The sequence below is a fragment of the Ptychodera flava genome, chromosome 6 (genome assembly GCF_041260155.1).
Source record: "Ptychodera flava strain L36383 chromosome 6, AS_Pfla_20210202, whole genome shotgun sequence".
Taxonomy (NCBI): domain Eukaryota; kingdom Metazoa; phylum Hemichordata; class Enteropneusta; family Ptychoderidae; genus Ptychodera; species Ptychodera flava.
This window is the reverse complement of record NC_091933.1, coordinates 42993266-43017057: the sequence shown is the minus strand read 5'-3', so window position 1 is coordinate 43017057 and position 23792 is coordinate 42993266. Positions and strand designations below refer to the sequence as shown.

The following is a 23792-nucleotide window of genomic DNA, read 5'->3' as shown; positions in this document are numbered from 1 at the left end:
TTATATCTAGAGGTGACTATGCTGTGACTGGAAAAAAACCCAAAATATTATAACAACACCATAGAAAGTTAATGTATTCTTTTCATCAGTTCCAATTTACTTGAATGTTGTAAGGAAGATTTTTATTTCTTTTAATTGTAATATTTTATATGCTAACCTTTTTGTAATTCATTTCAAATATGTACCAACATGACCTCATTAAAATGCAAATGTTGTGATGATTTTCAAGGGAAATTGACTTGAAATAGACGTCAAAGCATTAAAACCATGATCCTGACAGTCAGAAACAGTCACTGAAGAGAAAAAAATCTCCATTGTTAACTGGCATTCTTGATGCTCAAGATCATCATTTTCAGTGTGTGGTCTCTTGATAGAAGCCCAAATTTCAAACAGAGGATCAAAACATCACATTTATGGTTACATTCATCCATGGATTATTTGACACAATAATTAGCATAAATGTGACTGTCAGATTCATGACATTGACACTGACAAGGCCAGTTACACATGTCTAGTTACTGTGCGTCAACAGAATTTTCAATGACTCATGCATTTCCACTGGACGTCAGCAAGCCATCAATAACCTCTCATTTCTAAAATTGCAATTCTCCTAACAGCCATCATTTGGCATCGCATATGGTTCCTTCGGTGAGCAATAAAGGTAGTATTACAGTTGTGCCCCAGAAATTACTTACACCGGTAAATGGGTAAAATTCAAACATGATGGAGGGATTACTGTTGAAATAGGCCTGCTATCTGGAGTTGACTTAACTTTGAGAGAATTTTAGACCTTTATTTACAGACCTTTACCGATAGACAGACAGCATGTTCTATAAATATTCAAATGTTTCGCACACATGAAGGAAGGACTGAAAATTATGACAGTTTTATTAAAGTCTGCCTGTGATAGCGTTCTCATTTTGTATTACAATTTTTGTTGTCTTTGTGTAATAGCCTTTGGATTGTTTGTAAACAGACAGCTCTAGTATTCTAAAATTTTGCTGAATATTTTAAAATTGATATTTGTATCGACAGTATGGTCAGATGTGAGGTATTTGCAGAATCAACCAAAATGAGGACGTGAATAAGTGATATAAATAACAAAGATATTTTTGCCTCATCCTACACGTTGTTGGTAATGTTGAGTATTTCAAGTCACTGTTTAAGCCCACTGGCATGCATTCCAAATTATAACAATACAGTTAAATTTTGAAATGTCCTTTCTCCATAATTTGTCTAAGCTCTTCCAGGAGCTTGAGCACTGTGTCATATCCAGCAGGTAGATGAAGCCATATTGTTAGGTAGTTTGAAACAGAAATTTCAAGATATTTCTTTAGGTTTGGCAGACAGTCTACAGGTCATTGCTTTTGGCAATGTGATTGAAAATTGTAGATTTGTGAAATTTTGTCGTTCGTTATGTCTACTTTTCACAAGTTTTCTGTACTCCATCCAGACAGAACTAAGCAAAACTAGTCACTTTCTGGCGTATATATGTGTGTGTAGAAGTACATTTCAAACAGGAAATATGCATGTTTTGTTTTTGTGTGTTATTTGTATATTAATTATTATACTGATATTCACCAACATATACCTACACATGTACTCAAACAGGTATACATAAACATGAATACATTCAACCCAATATAATGTGATATCACACTCCACACTGAAATGTGCTAAATAATTTATGTCATTTATATCGTGGGGTTTATGTGTTTGAGTGTTTGCGTGTGGGGACAGAAAAAGGTTTTTCAAAACTAGCCACTTTCATTGGAATTCACCCTGTTCATCTTAACATACTCACATGTACACACAGAGAAATTTAGCCTTCACATCAATCATGGAACACTGTGTCCTTTCTTTACCTCTCTATCATGGTTTATCATTGTGATACAGGCTGTCCCAACAGAACTGGAAAATTCATTTAATATTATCGATTGTTTGCCAGCTCAGTTGGGACAACCTGTTCAGATAGGATGTGACTCCTTAGCAAAGATACCCCAATGCAATTACTGTAACAGCAAAATATGCCAATCTTATCAAAGATATAAAAATCGGGAAATTTAAAGAACTTCGTACATATGTGCAACATAAATTTATATGTATTCACAGTTGTGCAAAGGAAATTAGGATATTTTATTGGTTTTTGACAAGTGTATGTCTGTTTTTTATGCACAATACCCATGTTTTACACATGATTTTATGCAATATTTGTTTATATTACAATGCATGTACTGAAATCTGTAGAAAAGTAACGTAACCTCTGCAGACAGACATATAATAGATGCTGTTGAAGTAATTATGGTCAGTAGGGATTGACATTACCACACGCAATCGAGAGCGATTCGGAGGCAATTTGATATACAATGTCTATACGCAGAGGAATGGAGTGAGCTCATCCTACGTGCTTTATACTGACATGCTGCTTCCAGAATTTTTGTTTTTTACATATTGATAAGTGAATCTTTTAGGAAATAAGAGAACTAATTATGAGATGCAATGCAAATGATTACAATCTGGTAATCTTGGATTGGAAAAATTTACCATGTCGAGTGATGTACTTTATAAAAATCCATTGTAATGTTGTGTTCTGCTGATTTTGAATAAATATTTTGAAAAATTTTACAATTACTATATCAGACCAAAAAGGGGAGAAAGTTTGAAAGATTGCACATCCTTCATATTTTTACAAAAGTCATAGCACACAGATTTTGACATAATCTTTTAGAAATTAGTGTTCCATTTCATCAACTTTATACTTTCATTGTTATGCTAGAACTGTTGTCATCTTTTGTATATGACATTAAATATGTATCTAGGATTATCATTTCTATAAATATGTTTTATGATTGAAAGACATACCATATCATGATTCATTACATTATATTGCCTTTCACTATGCCACATCTTTTCACAATTGTGTCCTCAATGAGAAAGAAGAATGTTTTGTATACATTTTGGGTTTTTTGATATGCTGTACACCTTTCATTCCATTCATTGTGTCATTGTTTCATTTTGCAAATGAAATTTGAAAGTGTTTTTGAAAAAGACTGCAGACTGGGCTAGCCAACTCCACATGGTGGCAGTATTAGTACTGGTATACTTCTCAGGGATTGACACGGTTTAAATTTAATTGATGTACAAAGTGGGTGTGAAAGTAGGAAGGAAACACAGATATTGCTATGCTGCGGTAACTGACACAAAGAAAAGAGACTGACAATGATGTCATGGCTAAAATGCTATCAATATGCCAGCTGTCACTTAAAGTTCAACTGAAATCAAAAGAAGGAGAATGGATGAATAAATGCAATGGAATATCAGCATCGGAAAGATAAAAACTAGGAAAGGAGATGGTAGAATGCATAGTTTATTTATAGTTTGATTTTGATATGACTAGAGTACTGAGATAAAAAGACCTGCAGAAGTGAATGATGAAATCGTGGAAGAGGTTTAACCCCAGTATGCAGTCAACAAATATGCAATACATTGGAACATTAAGACTTTATTGGCAATGACTCAAACGTTACCATCCATGTATGATATGTTGCAAAGTGCACTTTTACATTCCGATTCTGTTCATGTTTGATTTCACAAAGCATTTTAATGTAAAATTACCTGAGATTGGAAATACGACTGAGTGTTGTGATTGGGTATACGGCTAGCTCCTTCAATGCCTGTTATGTTATTATTTGTATTTATACATATGAATATGAAATGAATTTTAATTTTCCCTGCATGTTTAATTAGTAAGAATGCTTTTTAGTGTAGATGAACAACATATTTCTATTTCCTCCCACAGTTTTAGTCCATTTTTTGTAGATTGCACTTGAATGCATTTCTTCTTCTTTTGTTCTATGTGTCGTAAACAACCAAAAACCTTTATAAACTGCACTGCATGTTATAATCCTTGTATCTCCTGAACGCTGTTGCCGTTGATGCTATAAACTGTAGTTGGTGACGAGAGTGAAAAAGAAGGTACTTGTATACAGATTTTCTTTCTTTCGTCAAACTTGGAGTTAACTCATCAATGTTCATTCAATAGCATGTGAGAAAATTTGATATTTCATGTGTTTAAGTTTTGTTCATTTTTCCACCACCTACATTTGTTTACAACTTTAATACCTAAGCATTTGGTAAGTAAAGCATGTTCATGCATTACGTCAACATGTTTTCTCATTTTGTAAAATGTAAAATATCAGGTAAATGCTTTGCTTGGCATTGAAAAAACTGATCTTCATCTGTATTTTGTAGTGTAGCTTCAATCTTGTAATTTAGCTTTAATTTTTGTAATTTAGCTTTGTTGTGAAATTGAGGTGTTCATGACATCATACCATCATATACTGTCATAAATGGGTCTGTCTTCGGTGAGCTTTGATCCTTAACTGCATCACCTCTAAATTGTTGTATGATGCTTTTGTAATCTTAACTGAAGACAGACCTCAGCGATTAGAAATTGGGGCAACAGGGTTTGACCCTTTCACCGCCATGGTTTGGCCCAAATCCATTGTTATAAGTGGTGATTATGGACCTGTTTACAGCAAATTGGGGTTAACAGGCTAAGAAACAAGGCTTGTACTTTATGAACAAGAAACTCAATAAAAGATAGTATCTAGTTTGCTGCGGATCCGTAGCCCTACCACTCCCTTTGCTGGTAGGGCTACGGATCCGCAGCAAGTATCTAGTGTAAGATTTTAGGATTTGAATCCAGTGGAGTGTGCGTTTGAAGTTGATGACACATATCTGATTGTGTGCAACTTTTACTCTATGGTATAGCTCTCTCAAAACCACTGTGCCTCATATTTTCTACCTCATCTTAAAAGCAGTTACCATGGATATTGGAAAGAATTAGCTCATTAATAAAAAAATTTGTATCATTTGAAAAGATGTACCTGTTATACATAGGCTAGATCACCTATTTTTTGCTGTAAAGTATTACTAGCATTTAATTCATTATTTCCATGCTTTGCTGTTAATTGCTGAATGGTATGTTTTTTAAAGATTCATAATGTGTGGCACAATGCATGTGGATAATCAAATCTTGTTCAGTTAATGGAAGACTCATTTCATACAATACTGTTCATGCTGCCAACTATCCTAGGCCGCTATAGGCATATCTAGATACAGGTGAATTTTCACACATATAGTATTCACACATTGTGAAAGAGCTCTTCCAACCGTGATGCGGGATGAGCAAGTCCAATCCTAAGATATCCCAGGACTTTCAGTTTAGGAATCATTAACCCTTTCAGCGCCAAAGTCAATTTTTGTCGCCTTTATAAAATGTACCCCAGTCAAATTTTTTAAGATTTTTGCCAAAATTTTGATGAAAAACTGTAGCCAATGAAATGTGATGTCCATTTGGTCCAAAATTATCAAAAAGATTACATAAAAATTCATAAAAATCGTTAAAATGTTGCACTAAAATTTTGATGGGAAAAAGTCTTAATTACCTACCAATGTATCCATATGACTTATGTCCCGCAGTCCAAAGGACTGGTATGTATTTTGGGGCTATATGGAGAAAGAACTTAACTTTGCAACTTAATAATATAGTCTAAATTGGGAAAAACCAGTGGCATTCCAATAGTAGCAGTCCTGGGACTATCCTCTGGAAATGGATCATTTGTCAAACCTGCTGTTAGCAAAAGGGTAGATAAAAACACTGCCAACATGGCAGAATTCATGTAGCAGCATCCTTAGAGTTGTTTTTCCTTTGTATCTGTAAAACAGTGATATTCTCTGTGCTGTTTCTCCATGCCAATTTGCTGCTTGAAAGATATAAAATTATAAAGCCATACATTGGCACAGATTGATTCAGTGGTCATTCACCTGTAAATGATAAGCCCAAATTAGCAATGAATGTTTCTCAAATAATGTTTAAATCTTTATTCATAACAATGCCTTCTATTGCCGTATTCAGTAGGTAAATGATCTGGTTTCTGTACTGCAATGTCTGTTACATTTCTTCATGATTTTCAAAGTTGGATATGATGGAAGGAACTACGGTACTTGTTGAAAAGATGAAAAGATGGATTTGATTTGAGATAAATACCGTTGTTCTTACATCTTGTCTGACAGTCATACCAAATCTCTGGTGGCCATCATGTAAAGTGTTTTCTAGGAATAGACTTTAAAAGACCACTGGTGAAAGTTTTGATGTATAGTATCATCTTCATTACATTGGTTGTGTGTTTTTTTGGCATAGACATTTATATGAAATCACAGCGTCAGTCATTCAAACCAATCACATGCGTGTACTCTCTGCATTGCATCATTGTACACAATGTCCATTTTGTCTTGGCTTCTATTTTACTGCCAAATGACTTCATAGTAATGCTGCCGTCTTTTGTCATTTGTATTTAGGCAATTTTGTCACATTGATCATTGTCAACATCTCAAGTAAACATGCTAGACATGCATTTTGTGGAAAAAATACAACCAGGAATATGTTGCTCTTCTACTGCAAATGCCAGTCTCACTTATTGCCTTTCATTCGCTTATACATCATCATGAAAGTCTGATGTTGGAATAGCTTCATAGGCATACTGGTGTACAGAAATCATCACCAATGGAAAGACAAGATCCCAAGTGGAACAGTCTGTCGTGGGGCGCCCTCAGGAGGTCATAGAGGGCAAAATGGAGACGCTTGTTTTGTTGCTGCATCATGTACATCATACACGTGTATACTGTTGTGATTAAAGAAAGACATCTCCACTGGCTGTCATTCATTGTTGGTTATCATAGAACACTTCAATGTCATCACTGTGTATATCATGTCAACAATAAAATATCACAAAATACATCACTGCTTCACATTGTCATTTTGTACAACACATGGTTGCAACTGGTAACATTCACACTTTGTAGACCCTCTCAACAACAGGTTGTATAGTTTAATTCATGTCTTTATCTGTGTTTACTTCTTTTGGTGTTCCCACTCATTCATGTACTATGTATCTAGTAAACAGGGCATGATAGAATGCTTTGTTCATTCTGGTGTCCAAAAATAAAATGACCAAGAGTTTGGCCAAAAACTGATGAAATCACCTCAGTGTGGGTCATTTGCATCAGAAAGGTCGTCAATATCTCCAGTGCATTTTTTTTCTTTGTGTCTATATAGATCGTTTTATTTTTTCTAACTTACAATATCTGTCTTGGCTCAACAGGGATATCTCCGCCAAGTATAGTTGAAGCACCTAAACCAGAAGAATTTGTAGATCCCAGGTCAGAGTTCGCCATACTAAAGTGTGTTGCAATTGGACAGCCTCAACCAACGTAGGTTTCCTTTTTAGTTTATTACTGTTTTGAAAATTATGCTGTTGAATGCTTCTCCCTTTTCAAGTACCATATCCTAAATTGTTAATAAAAGACAAAATATAGTGATGGATAAAGTATATGTGCCTGTGAAGCTATTTTCTGTTATGCCAATGCTGTTATTGAGTGTTTCATCAAGCTTGGTACCTTTTCATCTAAGCCATAAGTGATTGTATCTGTGTGTGTATATGTGGAATGTACAAGTACACTGTTTGATATTAGGGTCAGGAATCTGACAGACAGTTGGACTCTCACTCAGATTTTAACAGTACTATTTTGGTCTATTGCATGTGGGGGCTCATTTTAAAGTTCTTGGAGTAAGACAAATTTTCAATCTTAGTTTTATGAAAATTGAAAATTTAATTTTCCCTATGAAGTTAACAAAGAGATAATGGACAATTTGAATTTCAAATACTGCTATAAGTTAGGTAATTTGTTTATCTAGTAGCCCTGATTTTTATTCTTGATTTGGTATGGTTGAAAGTTTCATAGGGGAAAGTTTGAACAAAAGTGTAGGCATTGAAATGAAATTTTAAGGCTAAGGCTAATACTTCCTAACTCAAAAAGCATATTGATGTCTGGCGCTGGTCATATGTATATTACTCCCAAGATAAAGTGTTAAGCATGGTGACTCAGTAATGCAGTAAATGGGAAGTAACAGGTCAGTTGTCATATTTGAGCAGTGAATTCTGGGTGCTGGGTTTTTCTTCAGTCTTACATTGTACAGAACAGCTCCCTCAGTGTTCAATCTGAAAAAAAATATTATTCCAAGCCTTCTTTTCGGCTTCATTTACAACAGGACAGGACACTAAAGATAGGTTTTTCAATATTGTTTATCTTGTAACATTTTCATTATAAAGAAGCAAAACATTTCTGTATTGTTAGATTCTGTTCTACCTTGGAGTATTCTGTCTGTGTGAGATTCAGACACCTTGCACAAAAACCAGGCCAGCCCAAACAACATCATTTCAAAACCTACCTCATCCCATGCCATTTTGATGCGACTACCAGTAGTAGTACCACCTTGTTTCAAAACTACTTTGCTCCAAGTATCACCTCATTCCAAACCATCACGGGTCTTTACTGTGTCAAGATGTTTTGGCCGCCACAAATTTTTCTTCTCCCAAAAATCATAAACTCTAGAATAAGAAGAAAAGAATAATGCAAATATGTCGGCAAAACCATGCATAATTTAGCCCTGCGAGTGAGAGCGTGAAAAAAGTGTATGGTTATGTCAGTGTTGTCTTGTGACTCCTTCTAGTGTTAGAGCTAGAAGTTATCCCTTGCATGATGTCAGTTTCTTGAAATGTGTTCATTTTCCAGAGTTTGGTGACAGGAATAGAATCTTCATGGGCATGGGTGGGGCTCAACTGGTTGACCACAGTTTGAGTCAGAGTAGTGTTCTGTTTTGGGTGAAATGGTTTTTGGGATGAAGTGACTCTTGAAGCAAAGAACTTTATGTGTGATTTTGTTATAGTACGAGGTTGTTTTGATGCGAATTGGAATGGTATGAGGTCGTGTGGTGGGATTTATTTTTGGAGTGAAATTCTCTTTGTATATATTCATTGACAAGTGATTTAAGGCCACAGCATGATAATGCACTGTAATGCATGTACACATCACACATTTTTATGAAATCACCACCCAATCTTATGTCTGAGTATTCAAATAACATGTACCATACATTATAAATATTGACAGGTATATGTGGAAGAAGAATGGTCGGGAGGTACAGATTGATGGTGAAATTATAACTTTAGTAGAAGGCACTCTTAAAATTAAGGAACCAACGAGCCGAAATGATGAGGGAGTGTATCAGTGTTTTGCTACCAACAACTTTGGCACTGCATTGTCGCACAAAGTCTCTTTAACTATTGGACGTAAGTGATGCATAGGATTCTTAAAGAATGCATGTACTATATGGTTCCGTGACAGGCAAATTTGGCTTAGTTGCTGGAAAAAATCACATATTTTGTAGGGGTAAAGCACAAAACAATACTCTGTTTTCTGAGACTGCCTCAAAGAGCTCATTAGTTGTTGTAGTAGAAAGTGGGACTTTGTCATATGATATTTTACAGAATATAATGCCCGATCTCAGCCAGTGTTTGCTGTTATGGGTAAAAGTTACAGGGATGTGTAAGTCATGTTATCAGAGTTTTCCCATTGTATATCAGTGCAATTGTTTAAACCCAGAATTTGACTGGACCAGGGTACAAACAGAGTTATGCACGGAAACCTAGATAACACAGTTCCTGAGTGTGTGTTTATTCACACGTGTGTTTCTATGTACCACTCTAGCATCTGCCCTGGCCGTTTTCCACAGAATGATGTGTAGTAGTCAAAGTAAGACATTTTATTCCAGACTAGGCCCACTGCATTGAAGGGACAGTAGAAAAGATAACAAGTTCCTAAACATTTTACCATCTTCAAGTCTTAGCCAAAACATTTTAGTACATGTATAGAAGTACCTGAAGAGTGCCATCAAGCATAGATTACACTTTGTCGCTTTTTTATCTTGAACGTATGTAAGGAATTTTAAAAACATAAAAATTTCAATTTGCATAGTGAGTTAAGAAATCACAGAAATGAATTTATATGATATTTACCGTATTAATTAAAGATCTTATCGTTTTACTCTGTTCATTCAGATCTAGGAAGGTTTCCTCTTAGTGACACAACACAAGAAAGTTTTCAGCTTTATTCTGGAGCAAAGTTGGAATGTAACCCACCTAGTGGGGCACCACCACCGAGAGTCTTCTGGAGTCAAACTCTGCCAAAGGTTTTGAAGTATAGTGAGAGAATCAACCAAGATCCAGATGGAAATCTGGTGTTTTCCAACATCCTGGAGTCAGACAATGGACAGTATTTCTGCAACGTGATCGTGGATTCCCTTGGCGAACTGCGACAGGCTCCTGTTATTAATGTGACGGTGGCAACACGTAAGTTAGATAATTTTATTAGTGATTGCATGAAGTGAAATTTTCAATGGTGATTATTCATTCTAATTTAATTTCAAGTGTTTTTTACTTTTAGCAGTCTTATTTGTAAGCTGTTTGGAACTGAACAAATTACTACCGGTGCTTTACAATAGAACATGACAATGACAATGGAGGAATATTCATTAAAAATCAGTCACATAATTATTATTGTGACTTTTGCCAACTTTTGTACTTAAAAACGGCCTGTTCCAAATATTTCACCCTAAATGTCATTACAGTTTTCAGAGTTATACCCTTCCACAGTTGTTGCTGACAAACTGAATCAAAAAATAGTTTTGTTCATATAAGGAGTACAAAGCAGTAGAACTTGAACAGCTTGTATAACACACACTGAGTTCAATAAAATTAATGGAAGTCTTGGTGTTGATCTTTTGGAAAGCATTGCCAATACTTTGATATGTTTCAGGCCTGCAGGCAGTGACTGGTTCCATAAGTGTTCCTCACTGATAATTGCATTGTCTTATACTTACTGTAAATACTCATAAAAAGAGACTAGGACAGCCAGTTTCAAAATTTGATCAGATACCCTGGCAATGCCATCAATGTACATTTGTGTAGAAGGAGATGTAATTCCATGAATGTCCCCATCCTAGACCATGTGAAAATGCAATTTCATTGTCAATTTTCAACATGATCAACCACAATTATAATAGTCGCGCCAGCAGCTTACTGACTACGCATGCGCGTATTCATAATATACTATGCGAGTAACCGGAAGTGTACCCTTCTTTCGTGGGCGCTGCCATGTTTTTTTGAGTGCTCGTAAATAAACAAATCCAAAACGTGCTCTCTATTATTTCATAACATGCCATTGATAAAATATATCTTTTCATTAGCGAGTAATTATTATTATCCACCCTGTCGCTGATACAAAATTTCTTATCACGCCTAAAAATTAAAAGAAGAGAGAAAACTGTTGTGCATATGAACGAGAACATTCGCAAAGAAAGCTGGGATTGAATCTTAGAACGGCGCCCTCTGTGTCAATAACTATGTGCAAAATTTACCCGTATTCAGAAGTAACGCTGGTTTTCAGCTTACAATATCGGAAGTTTGGCGGTACAGTTATTATTGCAAAGTTAATGATGGCACAATACGTCCCTTGTTAAACACAATAGATAGTAATCATGGTAAAAATTGCAAATTATGTCAAACTTTTTTACACATAACAGAAAATCTATACCTACAGGGTCTGACATCGTGTACGTGAACTGTTATCATCAGGGGGTAAACCGGTCATACTTGCACAAACGTATATAGAAAGTAACAATTAATTCTATTTTATAACCGCTCATACTTGCACAAACGTATATAGAAAGTAACAATTAAATTTTATTCTTTATGATTACTAATCATGAATTGATACAAATAACATTTTTAATCTCAACGCCTGGCGTGACACCAAGGGCTGAGCCCTATATAATATTACTGTTACATTGTGATATACTTTAGTATGCATGTGAATTCTCTCTGGCTTATATTCCAATATGGCTTTACCCTAATTTTTCCACAAGGGATGTTGCCATTCTTTTAAGATAACACTGAGGCACAATTAATTACATTCCTTGTATTTCAGTGACTGCATGACTATTAGGGGTTTCTTTGACTATTTTACCAATTTTTTTTATCATTTTTGTTGTTTCCGTATTAGACCTATCTAACACTTTTTTTTTTGCACACACTTGAGTATTTTTCATAAATTTATGAGAACTTGTATCAGAAACTTGCTAATGTCAAGTGTTGTTGATAAATTTTTGACATCAGGACTTGAGACTTAGAAACAACACAGATAACAGCAGAGATCAGTAGTCTATTATGCGTTTCACCCAGTGTATACTTCCCAGGACACGCACATGTATACCATCTTAGAACCATGTGTACAGTAACTAAGTATTAGCTACCAACACTATGCATGCCACTCTGGATACCTATTGATTTGGCATGATTCTAATTTCCAGCATTGTCACAAACATGTTTCCCTTTTTTCTAATATTTCTAATTCTGATCAACACACCTATTGTATTTTTTCTAAAACATAAAAACTTCATTGCATTCAACATCTGCAGTAAAACAGCTTCAGACTGAAATCATCATCTCTCAAATCTCTTACTAGCCTATACAAAACTTTAGACTAACTTCTCCCATATCCTGTTTGACTTTTACATGATCACTTTGTCATACGCCCTTGTCATGCTCTTTTTCCACGCAATTTGTTCATTTCATATCGCGGATTCTCCAGCAAGTACAGGTAGTATACCCATGTCTTTTTGAAACATGGAAAGCCAAAATGATCTCATGCATTCATTTCAGCTTTATTCAGCTTCTTAAATTTTTTTTTTGCTTGAGAGAAAGCAAGTGCCTGCTTGGTTTCCCATGCTCTACCAGTGTGGTAGTTCAAAACCTGTCAAAACCTGTGTAAAGTGAGCAGAAGAGTAAAAAATCCATGGCTTCTGATTTCTCTTTTCAATTTACCAGCAGATACTTTAATAATAAGTGTATCAAAACACTTCATACTTTTATTCTGGACAGAGAGGGAGACAAGCTGAGTGCAAGCTGAGCATACATTTAGTTACAAATATGTCACAAGCTACTGTGTGTCAATTTTGCATGTTGTATTTTGTGCAGCCGTACTGTTGAATACACATCATCAGCATGGTGCCCTACTTAATACATATGCGTGACAAGATGATAACACCTTGATAATGCCATTCATTCATGATTTGAGTCCAGTATTTCAACCAACAAATTTCTCTGTGCTAACTGTACACAGGTCTGACCATACAGGTCAGTTTATCAGATGAGCTATTTCTCATGATAAAAGTGACTGTTTTCTTTTCAACTAGTATCCTCATGTGCCCTGGCCCATTCTTCAAGTCGGTTGGGTCAGATGGATCGTTTTTTTTAGATCAATTTAATCAATTATGTGAAGTGCTTGTCAAAACAATGGAAGAAATATTTAAACCATCATTTTGACAAGATTGAGATACTTTCCAACAACTGGCCGTGCCCTTTACATGAAAAGAAATGTCACGTTAGAAATAGTGGGGAACCAAGCAGATATTATTCATATATTTAATTTTGTCATTCTATATCATGACATGCAGTCTATCATTTACTATTGTTCATCATTCATTGCAACTGTATTCTAACACTGATTGTTATCATGTCCTGATTTGACAGGCTAATTTCAACCTGTCATAGCCATCATTCCTTGTGCCATCATTATTGTCCACCTTTTTTAGTATGTAATCTTTCTGGATTCTCTTTAAATGACATAATTTTGTTTCTTTTTTCTTTTTGGTGGAAAAAAATGTCTCAAATTTGAGCTAACTCGCATCGTGAACTAACATGGAAAATAGGAATCTCAGTTGAAAAATCATGGCAGTGAAGGAATTGTGTCTTTTTTGAAAATGCATCAAACACAGAACTTTATGGAGTGATCCAGCTTCTAGTGAATTCATCCATGCTTATTCTGGAACTTCACATGTTGATGAGAAGAAATCCAATAAGGGGTTTATTTATGGTTTACTTGGCAAGTCTATGTATATATGTCAGTGCAGTCTTTCTAATCGTACTGTGGGCATTTCTGTTGGTTACAATGAACTTCACACTCTGTAAAATGTATTGTCACACTAGTGATTTCAGTAGTTTTGTTTTGGTGCTTTTCCAACATAAATAGAGAAGTAGTATGGCAAAAATAAGAGAAATAGTCTGGCAGTCGAAATGACACTCATTTTAATCAGATGAAATTTTAGGTAGAGTTTGAGTGCAATTACCTAAAAATATGAATGTGCTGAACTGATACAGTGAAATCAGAGTATAAGTATTAGATATAGAGGTTTGCCATGAAAATAGAAAGCTTCTAACAGATGTAGTCCAGTTTCCTGAAAATCATTAGTAGTGGGTTTATCCTTGTGAAAGGGCACATTTACAGCCTATAAGCATTGTAAACCCTTTTGAGCACAATCTTTTTTTAACATGTGAAGTTTCAATGAAAATACTGAATGAATTCATCCGATACAGGAACACTCACGTGAAGGTCTATATCATTCGATGTTTAGTGAAAAAAGTTATAAGCATGTGGTCAAATTTGTTTGTGTTCACTTTCGGTTGGTCTTGGTTCATTTCAATGTAATAGAGGGCTTTGGTTTTTGTTTTGAATCCACTTGAAATGTATACTTCATGTATACTTCATGTATATGTCAGCCTGTTATTGTTCAAGACTGTACTCTCCCAACACCCCCGCAAGTGCACCAAATACCATCCCACAGTAAAAATGTGCCTGTTCTGCCTAAGTATAACAGCACCTTGTAATGAAGCAGTATGGATGCACTCGTAACCTTCTTGGTCGAGGGACTTTTTCAAGATTTGTCCATCTGTTTTGCAGTGATCCCAGCCGTACAGCGTGCCCCTGTTCTGATATATCATCCAGATAAAGACGTGGTTGTACTGAAGGGTCAGACAATGAAGTTGAAATGCCTAGCTGATGCCTAGTGAGTATATTTACATGTAACATCCATTGTCACTATCACTATCAAAGACACAAAACTTGACAGTCACAGTTGTGGTTCTAAGATAGGACGAACTGTTGAATTGGGTTTTGGTGGCACCTCTTTAAATGTTCATGCTATTGTCACAAGGGTCAAATTAGTGTCATTTCACTCAGTGGAAGTAGGTGTTGTCAACTGAGATGCTGTAACAGCTAAAGAATTCACTTTAATATTACTTCAGCTTTCATTTTTAGGGAGGTAGATGGCGAGTACTTACTTATACCAACAGCATCAATAGATTCATATTTGTATGTGAACTCTCATGGGGTAATTGTACTTGAATGAGGAAAAGAACGGGGAAATTTATGAGATCAATACAATTTTCATATTGTAATGACAAGATCAAACCTTATACAGGTAAAGGGCAGTAGCTGTAACTTTTGAAGATTTTTTACACTTGTTTTTCCTTTTTATGTCAACTGCAGTTTTCTTGTTCTACTTAAAGCACATTGAAACTACTGTTTAGCCTTTCAATGCAGTTTCAGTATGTTAAGTACACTGTTATTGTTTACATTTTAATTCTAGTCCAGAATTCACTTATCAACGTTAACAATGCTGTTTATGCATGGACAGGCCGAGTTGACAAGCTGAACACTGTGTGTCTCAATTTGCTTTGGAAAATTTACACCAAAAACAAAAATGGTGAAGAATACAGCTACTTGCCCTTTAATCATGTAGGTGGGATAGAATGCCAGTGAAAGTTTCATGTTCATTGTCAACTGGAAGATCTCACAAGGCTGGTGTCATTAAGGACCTATCCAATAAAGATACTATCAGAAAATTCAATTTTCACCATAGGAATCAAAACAGAATGTATCTGAGTCAGGATATGGCCAATATTATTGATGCTGCTTCGAATTGGAATTTACTTACACTTTTGATTTACTTACAGTCCGACTCCAGAAATCAGTTGGGTGCGTGTTGATGCTGAACTGCCAGCAGACAGAGCAGGAACTGAATCATTTGGACAGACGCTTACTATTGAGAGAGTTGAGTTCAGTGATGAGGGCTCATACAAGTGCTCTGCAGCAAACGGTGTTGCTCCTGAAGCTCAGTGGCTTGTTGACGTCAAGGTTGAAGGTGAAGTTTCTTCAGCTAGATCATCTAATTAACCCTTTGAGCGCTGCAATTTTCTTCCGCCAACATTTTAGTGCAAAATTTTACCAATTTCTATGAATTTTTCTGTAATTTTTTGATAATTTTGGACCAAATGGACATCATATTTCATTTGCTACAGTTTTGTCTGAAAATTTTGGCAAAAATCTGAGAAAAATTGACAGGGCTTTATTTTATAAATGAGACAAAAATAGACTTTGGCACTCAAAGGGTTAAACCCCAGCTCGAAAAGGCCCGGGATCGGGATTAAATATGGTGTTAAGAAGATTATGAAGTGTTTTTGTCTTTTTTCTCCTTTGAAATTGCAATCATTATATAAATATGTTGCTAGATTTTTGGATTAAGTCCGCACTGGGCTTTAAGATGAAAAAAAAAGTCTGTATACATTGTCATGGACTGAAAGAAAAAGAATGGTTGGTAAACAATGAAGATCTGAAAAACGTACTGCAGATAAAAGTTGACCCAAACAGTCATGGTTGATTCTCAAGAGTACATTTTATTTTTAATCATATGAACCCTTTCACGCCCATTTCAATCAGTGTAGTTCTGTCCAATCTATTGAATACAATGGGAATATACCAAAATCTGGCGTTAAAAGGGTACAAACAAGATGCATGGTGTTGTGATGGTCAGAATTGAAGTTGTTGTATTTCATGAATCCAAATATGTCTCAAGGGCTTGCATTTTATGTACAAGAAGGATAGACTTCAAGCTGGCTGCAAACACCGATAACAGTATGTGTTTCCCTTCTTATGAATCTGATACAGCTGCCCCCTATTGGGAAGAGAAACCCAGGGACAAGACCATACCCCCAGATAGTGACTATACAATGGAGTGTAATGCTGGAGGAATCCCGCCACCAAATATCAAATGGTTGGAGAATGGAGGTGAAATACCTAGTCCAGGTATGTTTTATCTTTTGCATCTTTGTATTGGCTGAAGTGATGATGGGGTGTAAAATGTTATAGAATACAATTAGAATGTGGATTCTATATGTCTTTTTTAGTGCACACAGAATTCTGTTGTTCTGAATGTCAGGTTTATTAACAAATGTTTTGTTATGTATTTTTTTTTAATAAACAGACACAAACCCAAGGAGGAATATCCAAGGGAATCAAATTGTCTTCACCAATGCTAAAGTCAGTGACACCAGTGTGTACCAGTGTGTAGCAGAGAACACCCATGGGGAGATGATGACAAGCTTGTACCTCAATGTTCTTTGTGAGTTGATGCAATACTTTCACTTCAATTCAATTCAGTTAAATTTTATCAAATCACCTAGATTACAAGAAGAGATTGTGCCATTTACAATAACTTGTTTTTCCTCCTTTTCTTTCCCTGTCCACCAGCTGTTCCTGCTGAAATCAGAGAGCCACCACCCAAGGTTTCTTACGGTGTTGAAGGCAAGAGTGTCAGTATTGATTGTGATGGCTTTGGTTCTCCAGAACCTACCTTCACATGGTCCTTTGGAGGTCAGGTGAGTACACTTGGCCTTGAGCTTATAGTCTTTCCCAGTCTTTCTGATGATGTTCATTCTAGGTTGAAAAAGTTTCATTCTAAAGGTAATAAGCACCTCGAAAGTGAAAAACTTAAACTTTTGCTCAAACTTTCCACAAGGATACTTTCAGCCATTCTCTTTCAAAATTACAGAATAAACATCGGGGGTCACCGTGCAAACTTTGGTGCTAGAGAAACAAATTACCCAAACTTTATAGATATTTGAAATTCAAAATGGCTGCCATCCCTGTGTTAATGTTATGGATAAAATGTTCAACTTTTGTAAAACTAAGGCGATGAAAAGTTTTCTTACATCAAGAGCTGTAAAATGAACCCCCACAAGTGGTAGATCAGAAAAGAATCATAAAAGTTTGAGAGTCCGAATATCTGTCCCCCAAGGCACATTCTACCTTAATACGGTAAAAACTTGGTGTACAACTACAAGTCTACTAGTATAGGCACCTCAACTGCAAGTAAGGATTTGTTGAAATATACAAGCAGTGCTTGGAAAAGTGTCTGATAATCTGCTGCTAGCCGATTTGCTTTGCCATATTTGTGGGTCATCAAGCAACTTTTAAATTAGCTGGCTGGTATGACTTTCATTAAAGTCCCAAGTTCATTGTCTTCTGATGCAGGCTTTGTCAGGTGGTCGATATGAAATTGTATGGAATGGCACTCTGATCATCAGTGACTTGACCAAGAGTGATGCGGGCCAATATACATGCAGTGTTGAAAATGAATTTGGTCGAGATGATGCCAGTGGCAAACTTAGAATCAAAGGTACGTCTGTCTGTTCCAAATATAATTCAATAAACTTATGAAACTGGGGATGCTTGACATGACCTCGTGTCATTGTTTACCGAACAATATCAGCAGCGGTTGTTTATGTGGTTTATTCTGTACATGCATACACAAGGTATATGTTTTGTCAGACATCCATAGGACAAAATGGGATCATGAGGGGTGTGGGTGCAAAAAGATCAGTCTCATTTTAATAACTCAAAAATATCAGGTGGTTGCTACAAAATATGTAAAGTCACATATTGTTGTTCCATTTCCACCCTGTTCACCCCCATTCCCTGTAAACAGTCTCGTTCCTTTTCCACCCTGTTCACCCCCATTCCCTGTAAACAGTCTCGTTCCTTTTCCACCCTGTTCACCCCCATTCCCTGTAAACAGTCTCGTTCCTTTCCACCCTGTTCACCCCTATTCCCTGTAAACAGTCTCGTTCCTTTTCCACCCTGTTCACCCCCATTCCCTGTAAACAGTCTCGTTCCTTTTCCACCCTGTTCACCCCATTCCCTGTAAACAGTCTCGTTCCTTTTCCACCCTGTTCACCCCCATTCCCTGTAAACAGTCTCGTTCCTTTTCCACCCTGTTCCCCCCATTCCCTGTAAACAGTCTCGTTCCTTTTCCACCCTGTTCACCCCCATTCCCTGTAAACAGTCTCGTTCCTTTTCCACCCTGTTCACACCCCATTCCCTGTAAACAGTCTCGTTCCTTTTCACCCTGTTCACCCTATTCCCTGTAAACAGTCTCGTTCCTTTTCCACCTGTTCACCCCCATTCCCTGTAAACAGTCTCGTTCCTTTTCCACCCTGTTCACCCCCATTCCCTGTAAACAGTCTCGTTCCTTTCCACCCTGTTCACCCCCATTCCCTGTAAACAGTCTCGTTCCTTTTCCACCCTGTTCACCCCCATTCCCTGTAAACAGTCTCGTTCCTTTTCCACCCTGTTCACCCCCATTCCTGTAAACAGTCTCGTTCCTTTTCCACCCTGTTCACCCCTATTCCCTGTAAACAGTCTCATCCACATTCATAATAATGGGTTTAAGCCTAACCATGATAGTGACAAGGTTGTAGATTCCCCGATATTATTATGTGTATAATCATTTGAGTATCATGCAGTTATTAGTGAGTCAGAGTTAATATCACTGAAGCATTCTGGTGAGGTAGGACTGATGCGTAGCTTTGAAGTCATGTACAACAGCAACTGCGATGGGCAGTCTTGAAAGTAGATAGGCATTTCTTACGAAAGCTGGATGTGTTCTTTGATAGATCCTGATCAATCAGTGATAATCATTTCATAGTACAGCAGTTATTAAATGATATAAATTCCTGCATAGACATGAAAGTTTGTAAAATATACAATATCAATGCATTAGTTTCAGGCTTTGCCTCATGAGACTTCCCTCAACTGTCTTTGTTCTTGTCACAGATAAGACAGAAATTGTCCAGCCTCCCCAAGACACTTTTGTACGGGAAGGTGAGCGTGCTCAATTCCAGTGCTCCATCACCCATGATTCGTCACTGGAACTTGTTGTATCCTGGGAGAGGGATGGAGTTCGTCTGGAGACTGAACTGGCTACATCACGGTATACCATTGGAGATGATTCTTCCTTGATTATCAGTAGAACTCAGATGTCAGACACAAATGACTATGTTTGTGTTGCACAAACTGAACTGGATGAAGCCAGAGCATCTGCAAAGTTGACAGTGCAGAGTAAGTACAAGGTTTGCACAGAGATAGCTATGAGGCAAATTTCTCTTGCCAAGTCATTGATAAGTGAGTTTTCGTAATTACAATCTCTATTATCATTGAAAAACTGCTATTAGTGAAGTTCTATGTAATATGTTCTGTTTGGTGAATACAAAACTTTAAAGAAAACCCTAGAGAGAATTCTGTTGTCATTCAAAAAAGTGAACATTGTTCAATGTCCTTTACAAATTATGCCCCATGTTTTTCTTCTGCAAAAGTATTTCAATTATTATGCCTTGCTCAGAAACATCCAAAACTTACAGTTGATTTGGACGCTTTATATAGTCCTATTTCTCCCAAAGGTGTATTTGCTCACAGATGTCCACAATCACCAGGGCAAACTTTGTCTAAAGTAAGTGCGGTACAAAACGCAGATCAGACAAACTCCAAGACATTCCATTTGATTTAATACGTCATCTGTTCAGTGCACAATGGATGGTTATTGTTGACTGTTTGCAATGGTAAAAAGCTGCTATGAACATATGTCATATTTTTGGGTATCCTATGCAGAGAAGAGCATTTCAACAAAATTAACAAAGACAAACAAGATTATAAAGTCATCACACAGATAGTTAAAGGGCTTTGCATAGAGAACTTGGAGATGACCTGTAGATTTCTTTTTTACCGTCAGATGTACCATCAGCACCGTTGAATGTCCAGGTTGACAACGCTAATGACATTGAACTGGATCTCATCTGGTCACCGTCTGAGCCAAACAACTCACCAATAGAGGCATATATCATCCAGTATGCCACTGCTTTCACTGGCTTTAGTGAGTGGAAGCAACTGACGGAGGTAGCAGGAGATCAAACCCAAACCACAATGAACCTTTCACCATGGGTAACCTACAAGTTCCGTGTGATTGCTAAGAATGGAATTGGCAACTCTGCCCCCAGCGAAGAGGTTGGAGAATACAGTACTTCGCCAGCTCCTCCAGAAAAAAATCCTTCCAAGTTGCATGGAAAAGGAGACTTGCCATCAAATATGATTATCACATGGGAGGTATGTATTATCAGTGTTTGTAATGGCTCTAGAGCACTAATTAATTTCCCATAGGCCACCACAGTAGTGTTGAGCTCAATTTCCCTGTTTTAAAACATTCAGCAGCACGATTCCTCTTGACAGGTATTAGGTCAATGTCAGCTTGACTACTGATGAATTTTTCGTGTGGGCAAGGCCACGGAAATTTAGAGTTAGTGATGAAAATAGCGCCCCCAACTGTTTTTGTACAGAAATTTGTGTTCATTGCTACAATGTCATAAGCCTAGTATGACTCCTAGTATTACCACAGAATGTTACAGCCATCTTTCACAACACTCTGCATTTTGATTCAAGCAGACAATGATCTTGGCAAAAAATGTTTCAAATCCAAGCTCAAAACAAATGACATTGCAGGTATCAAAATTCATAGCTCAGGATTATTGTTCACCTTAACTGTTTGATTAACAAACCCGGAAGTGAATTACTGGTCTTGTAGCTGGTCTTGTTACTGCTATTTAAGTGCCTCTTATTTCAGTTCTGGACATACAAGGTAACATTAACACAGACAAATATTATCATCGGAGTAAAAATTACATCATATTATACGTAACAAATTTATTTGCTGTGTACATTTGGTGGTAAAATATTGGCAAAGAAATGAGGCTTTGTAGTCCACGGTGGTTGAATATTAATGACTATCATTAAAAGACCATTGGCTGCAAATTCTCTCATTATTTTACTTAAAAGTAGAATGCAGTTCATGTAAGTGTATTCACTAAAGGATGTGTATACAAGTGTTATTGTAGTATGCACAGACTAAAACTATATATACAAGTTTGAACAAGATAAATGGTAAATGATTGTCCCATTGAAATATTGCCATGTCTATACAAATGTACACAAAAATGTTGGACATAGTACTCAATCCTCACAGAAACTAAATGTTGCCAATCACCAGATCTATTACTAAACACTCCGATCATCCCTTTTATTTTCTGTTTTACCTCATAATATGACTGAGTTTTTGGAAATGAGGGAAATGTAGTATGAAGTAAAAAATTTTGAATTTTAATAGCCTGACCTTTACGGTCACATGTGAATGCTGTTGACTGCAGTAAAAGGCTCTTTCATTGGATGGATAAAAGTCTATCTCAGAAAATTTGAAGATAGTTTGACGTCAACAACATATCAAATCATACAGCTGGTCAAACTTCATCACGTGCACTCACATGTCTACTAGCCTATGAATAGATTTGACTTCACTTATAATAACACTCTCCCGATGGTGGTAATTACACTCACACAGTCATAAACACTCTCATATAACAGATGAACATCAGAGATCAGCATAGAGGTTCCACTCTTTACTTGTTACAACCGGGACACAGAACAATTGCATAACATGTTGAGCTATATATATATATATATATCTTCAAAAAATTCCACATTTATATCATTGTCTGAAATAACATTTTTGACTTATAAATAATTAATGTATGACAGATCAGACAGGAATAACAATAAGAATCAGAAATAGCTACAGAGTAACGATGAATGAATTAGATAATCATATTTAGTGTGGTATTGTTATACTCATCCTTTATGTAATTATCATTAACTGTTTGTGTGCAGGTAAATATAGTATTGTTATACTCATCCTTTATGTAAATAGACATATCATTAACTGTTTGTGTGCAGGTAAATATAGACATATCATTAACTGTTTGTGTGCAGGTAAATATAGTATGACAAGACTGAATGACACTACCCCCATGCTAACCTACAGAACAATCCAACACTATCCTGCGGAGTATCTTTGTATTTGTTCATCATGAAAGGCTCCCCAGACAAGCAGTGATTAATGCCATCAGGAAGATTGGCCCATCGTTCATCTGGTGTAGTTTAGAATTCCATTTTAAAACCTGTGTTCCTGAGAAGTAAATGTCCCTCGAAATATAAAATAGTGGAATGCTCTATCTTTCTTCATCAAATATTCTACCTTCATGACTCATTACTGTGGTTTGTATTTGTTAAATGACTTTGTTTTCTCTGTGTATTTTACTTTCTAGCCCGTTCCCCAAGAAGATCACAATGGGCCTGACTTCAGGTACAATCTAAGATACCGTAAGCAGGGAGAGACCGACTGGGAAGATGAAGTCATCAGTAACTGGCAGGAGAACAGGTTTATTGTGGAGAACACCCCTACATTCCAAGCGTATGATATTTCCATTCAAAGTGAAAACTCTGAGGGACCTTCACCTCAGCCAGTCCTCACTGTTGGCTTCTCAGGCGAAGATGGTAATTATATTCCATTTCGTTGATTCAGTTTGATCATATGTAATTCTTTGTTTACTCTGCGCTCTCCCCACATGCTGTGTGTAACAACACACAGATTTTGATATCATTCAAGTGAACATATCTTGATATCAAATGAAAATCATGTTGTCAATACCTGGCAATGAAAAAGGGTGGCAAAAATTACAAGAAAATAAAAAGGTCAAGAATCCATATTGACATCTAGGTATTAATGTTGGTCAGCTAAGAATGTTAGCATTTTGGTATCATTGGTGATGTGTTTGTTTCTTTTTTGTATTGCAACACTTTCACATATGATGGATATGTAGCCTAACATAATACAATCAGTTCGCATTCACATCTACTCTGCCAGCTCCTTGTCATGCTGTGTTGACTTCACTTGTCTCCAGAAGCCATCAGCCAAGTCACCTCACCAAGAGATTTTCAAATCCTATAGTATGGAAACAGTTTAAAGATCTCATTCATTCAAAAACCATTCAGTC

The 23792-nt window shown here is 36.5% G+C and overlaps 2 protein-coding genes across 11 annotated transcripts in view; one reads left to right on the top strand and one right to left on the bottom strand.

The window, feature by feature from the left end:
• Positions 1-23792, bottom strand: part of LOC139135890 (actin nucleation-promoting factor WASL-like) — a 570409-nt gene that overhangs the window by 56320 nt on the left and 490297 nt on the right. The window lies entirely within an intron of this gene.
• LOC139135870 (neuronal cell adhesion molecule-like) overlaps positions 1-23792 on the top strand; it is an 83843-nt gene that overhangs the window by 38703 nt on the left and 21348 nt on the right. For 5 of the 9 annotated variants that reach the window (XM_070703628.1, XM_070703631.1, XM_070703632.1 and 2 more), the window contains exons 3-14: positions 7167-7275; positions 9016-9194; positions 9963-10253; positions 14701-14806; positions 15756-15943; positions 16747-16884; positions 17063-17200; positions 17329-17456; positions 18112-18256; positions 19693-19977; positions 20645-21015; positions 23064-23292. In XM_070703628.1, coding sequence (XP_070559729.1) covers positions 7167-7275; positions 9016-9194; positions 9963-10253; positions 14701-14806; positions 15756-15943; positions 16747-16884; positions 17063-17200; positions 17329-17456; positions 18112-18256; positions 19693-19977; positions 20645-21015; positions 23064-23292 — 2307 coding nt within the window. Of the gene's footprint in view, positions 1-3951; positions 3976-7166; positions 7276-9015; positions 9195-9962; positions 10254-14700; positions 14807-15755; positions 15944-16746; positions 16885-17062; positions 17201-17328; positions 17457-18111; positions 18257-19692; positions 19978-20644; positions 21016-23063; positions 23293-23792 lie in introns of all 9 variants that reach the window. The other 4 variants (XM_070703624.1, XM_070703627.1, XM_070703625.1 and 1 more) reach the window with 1 other exon arrangement.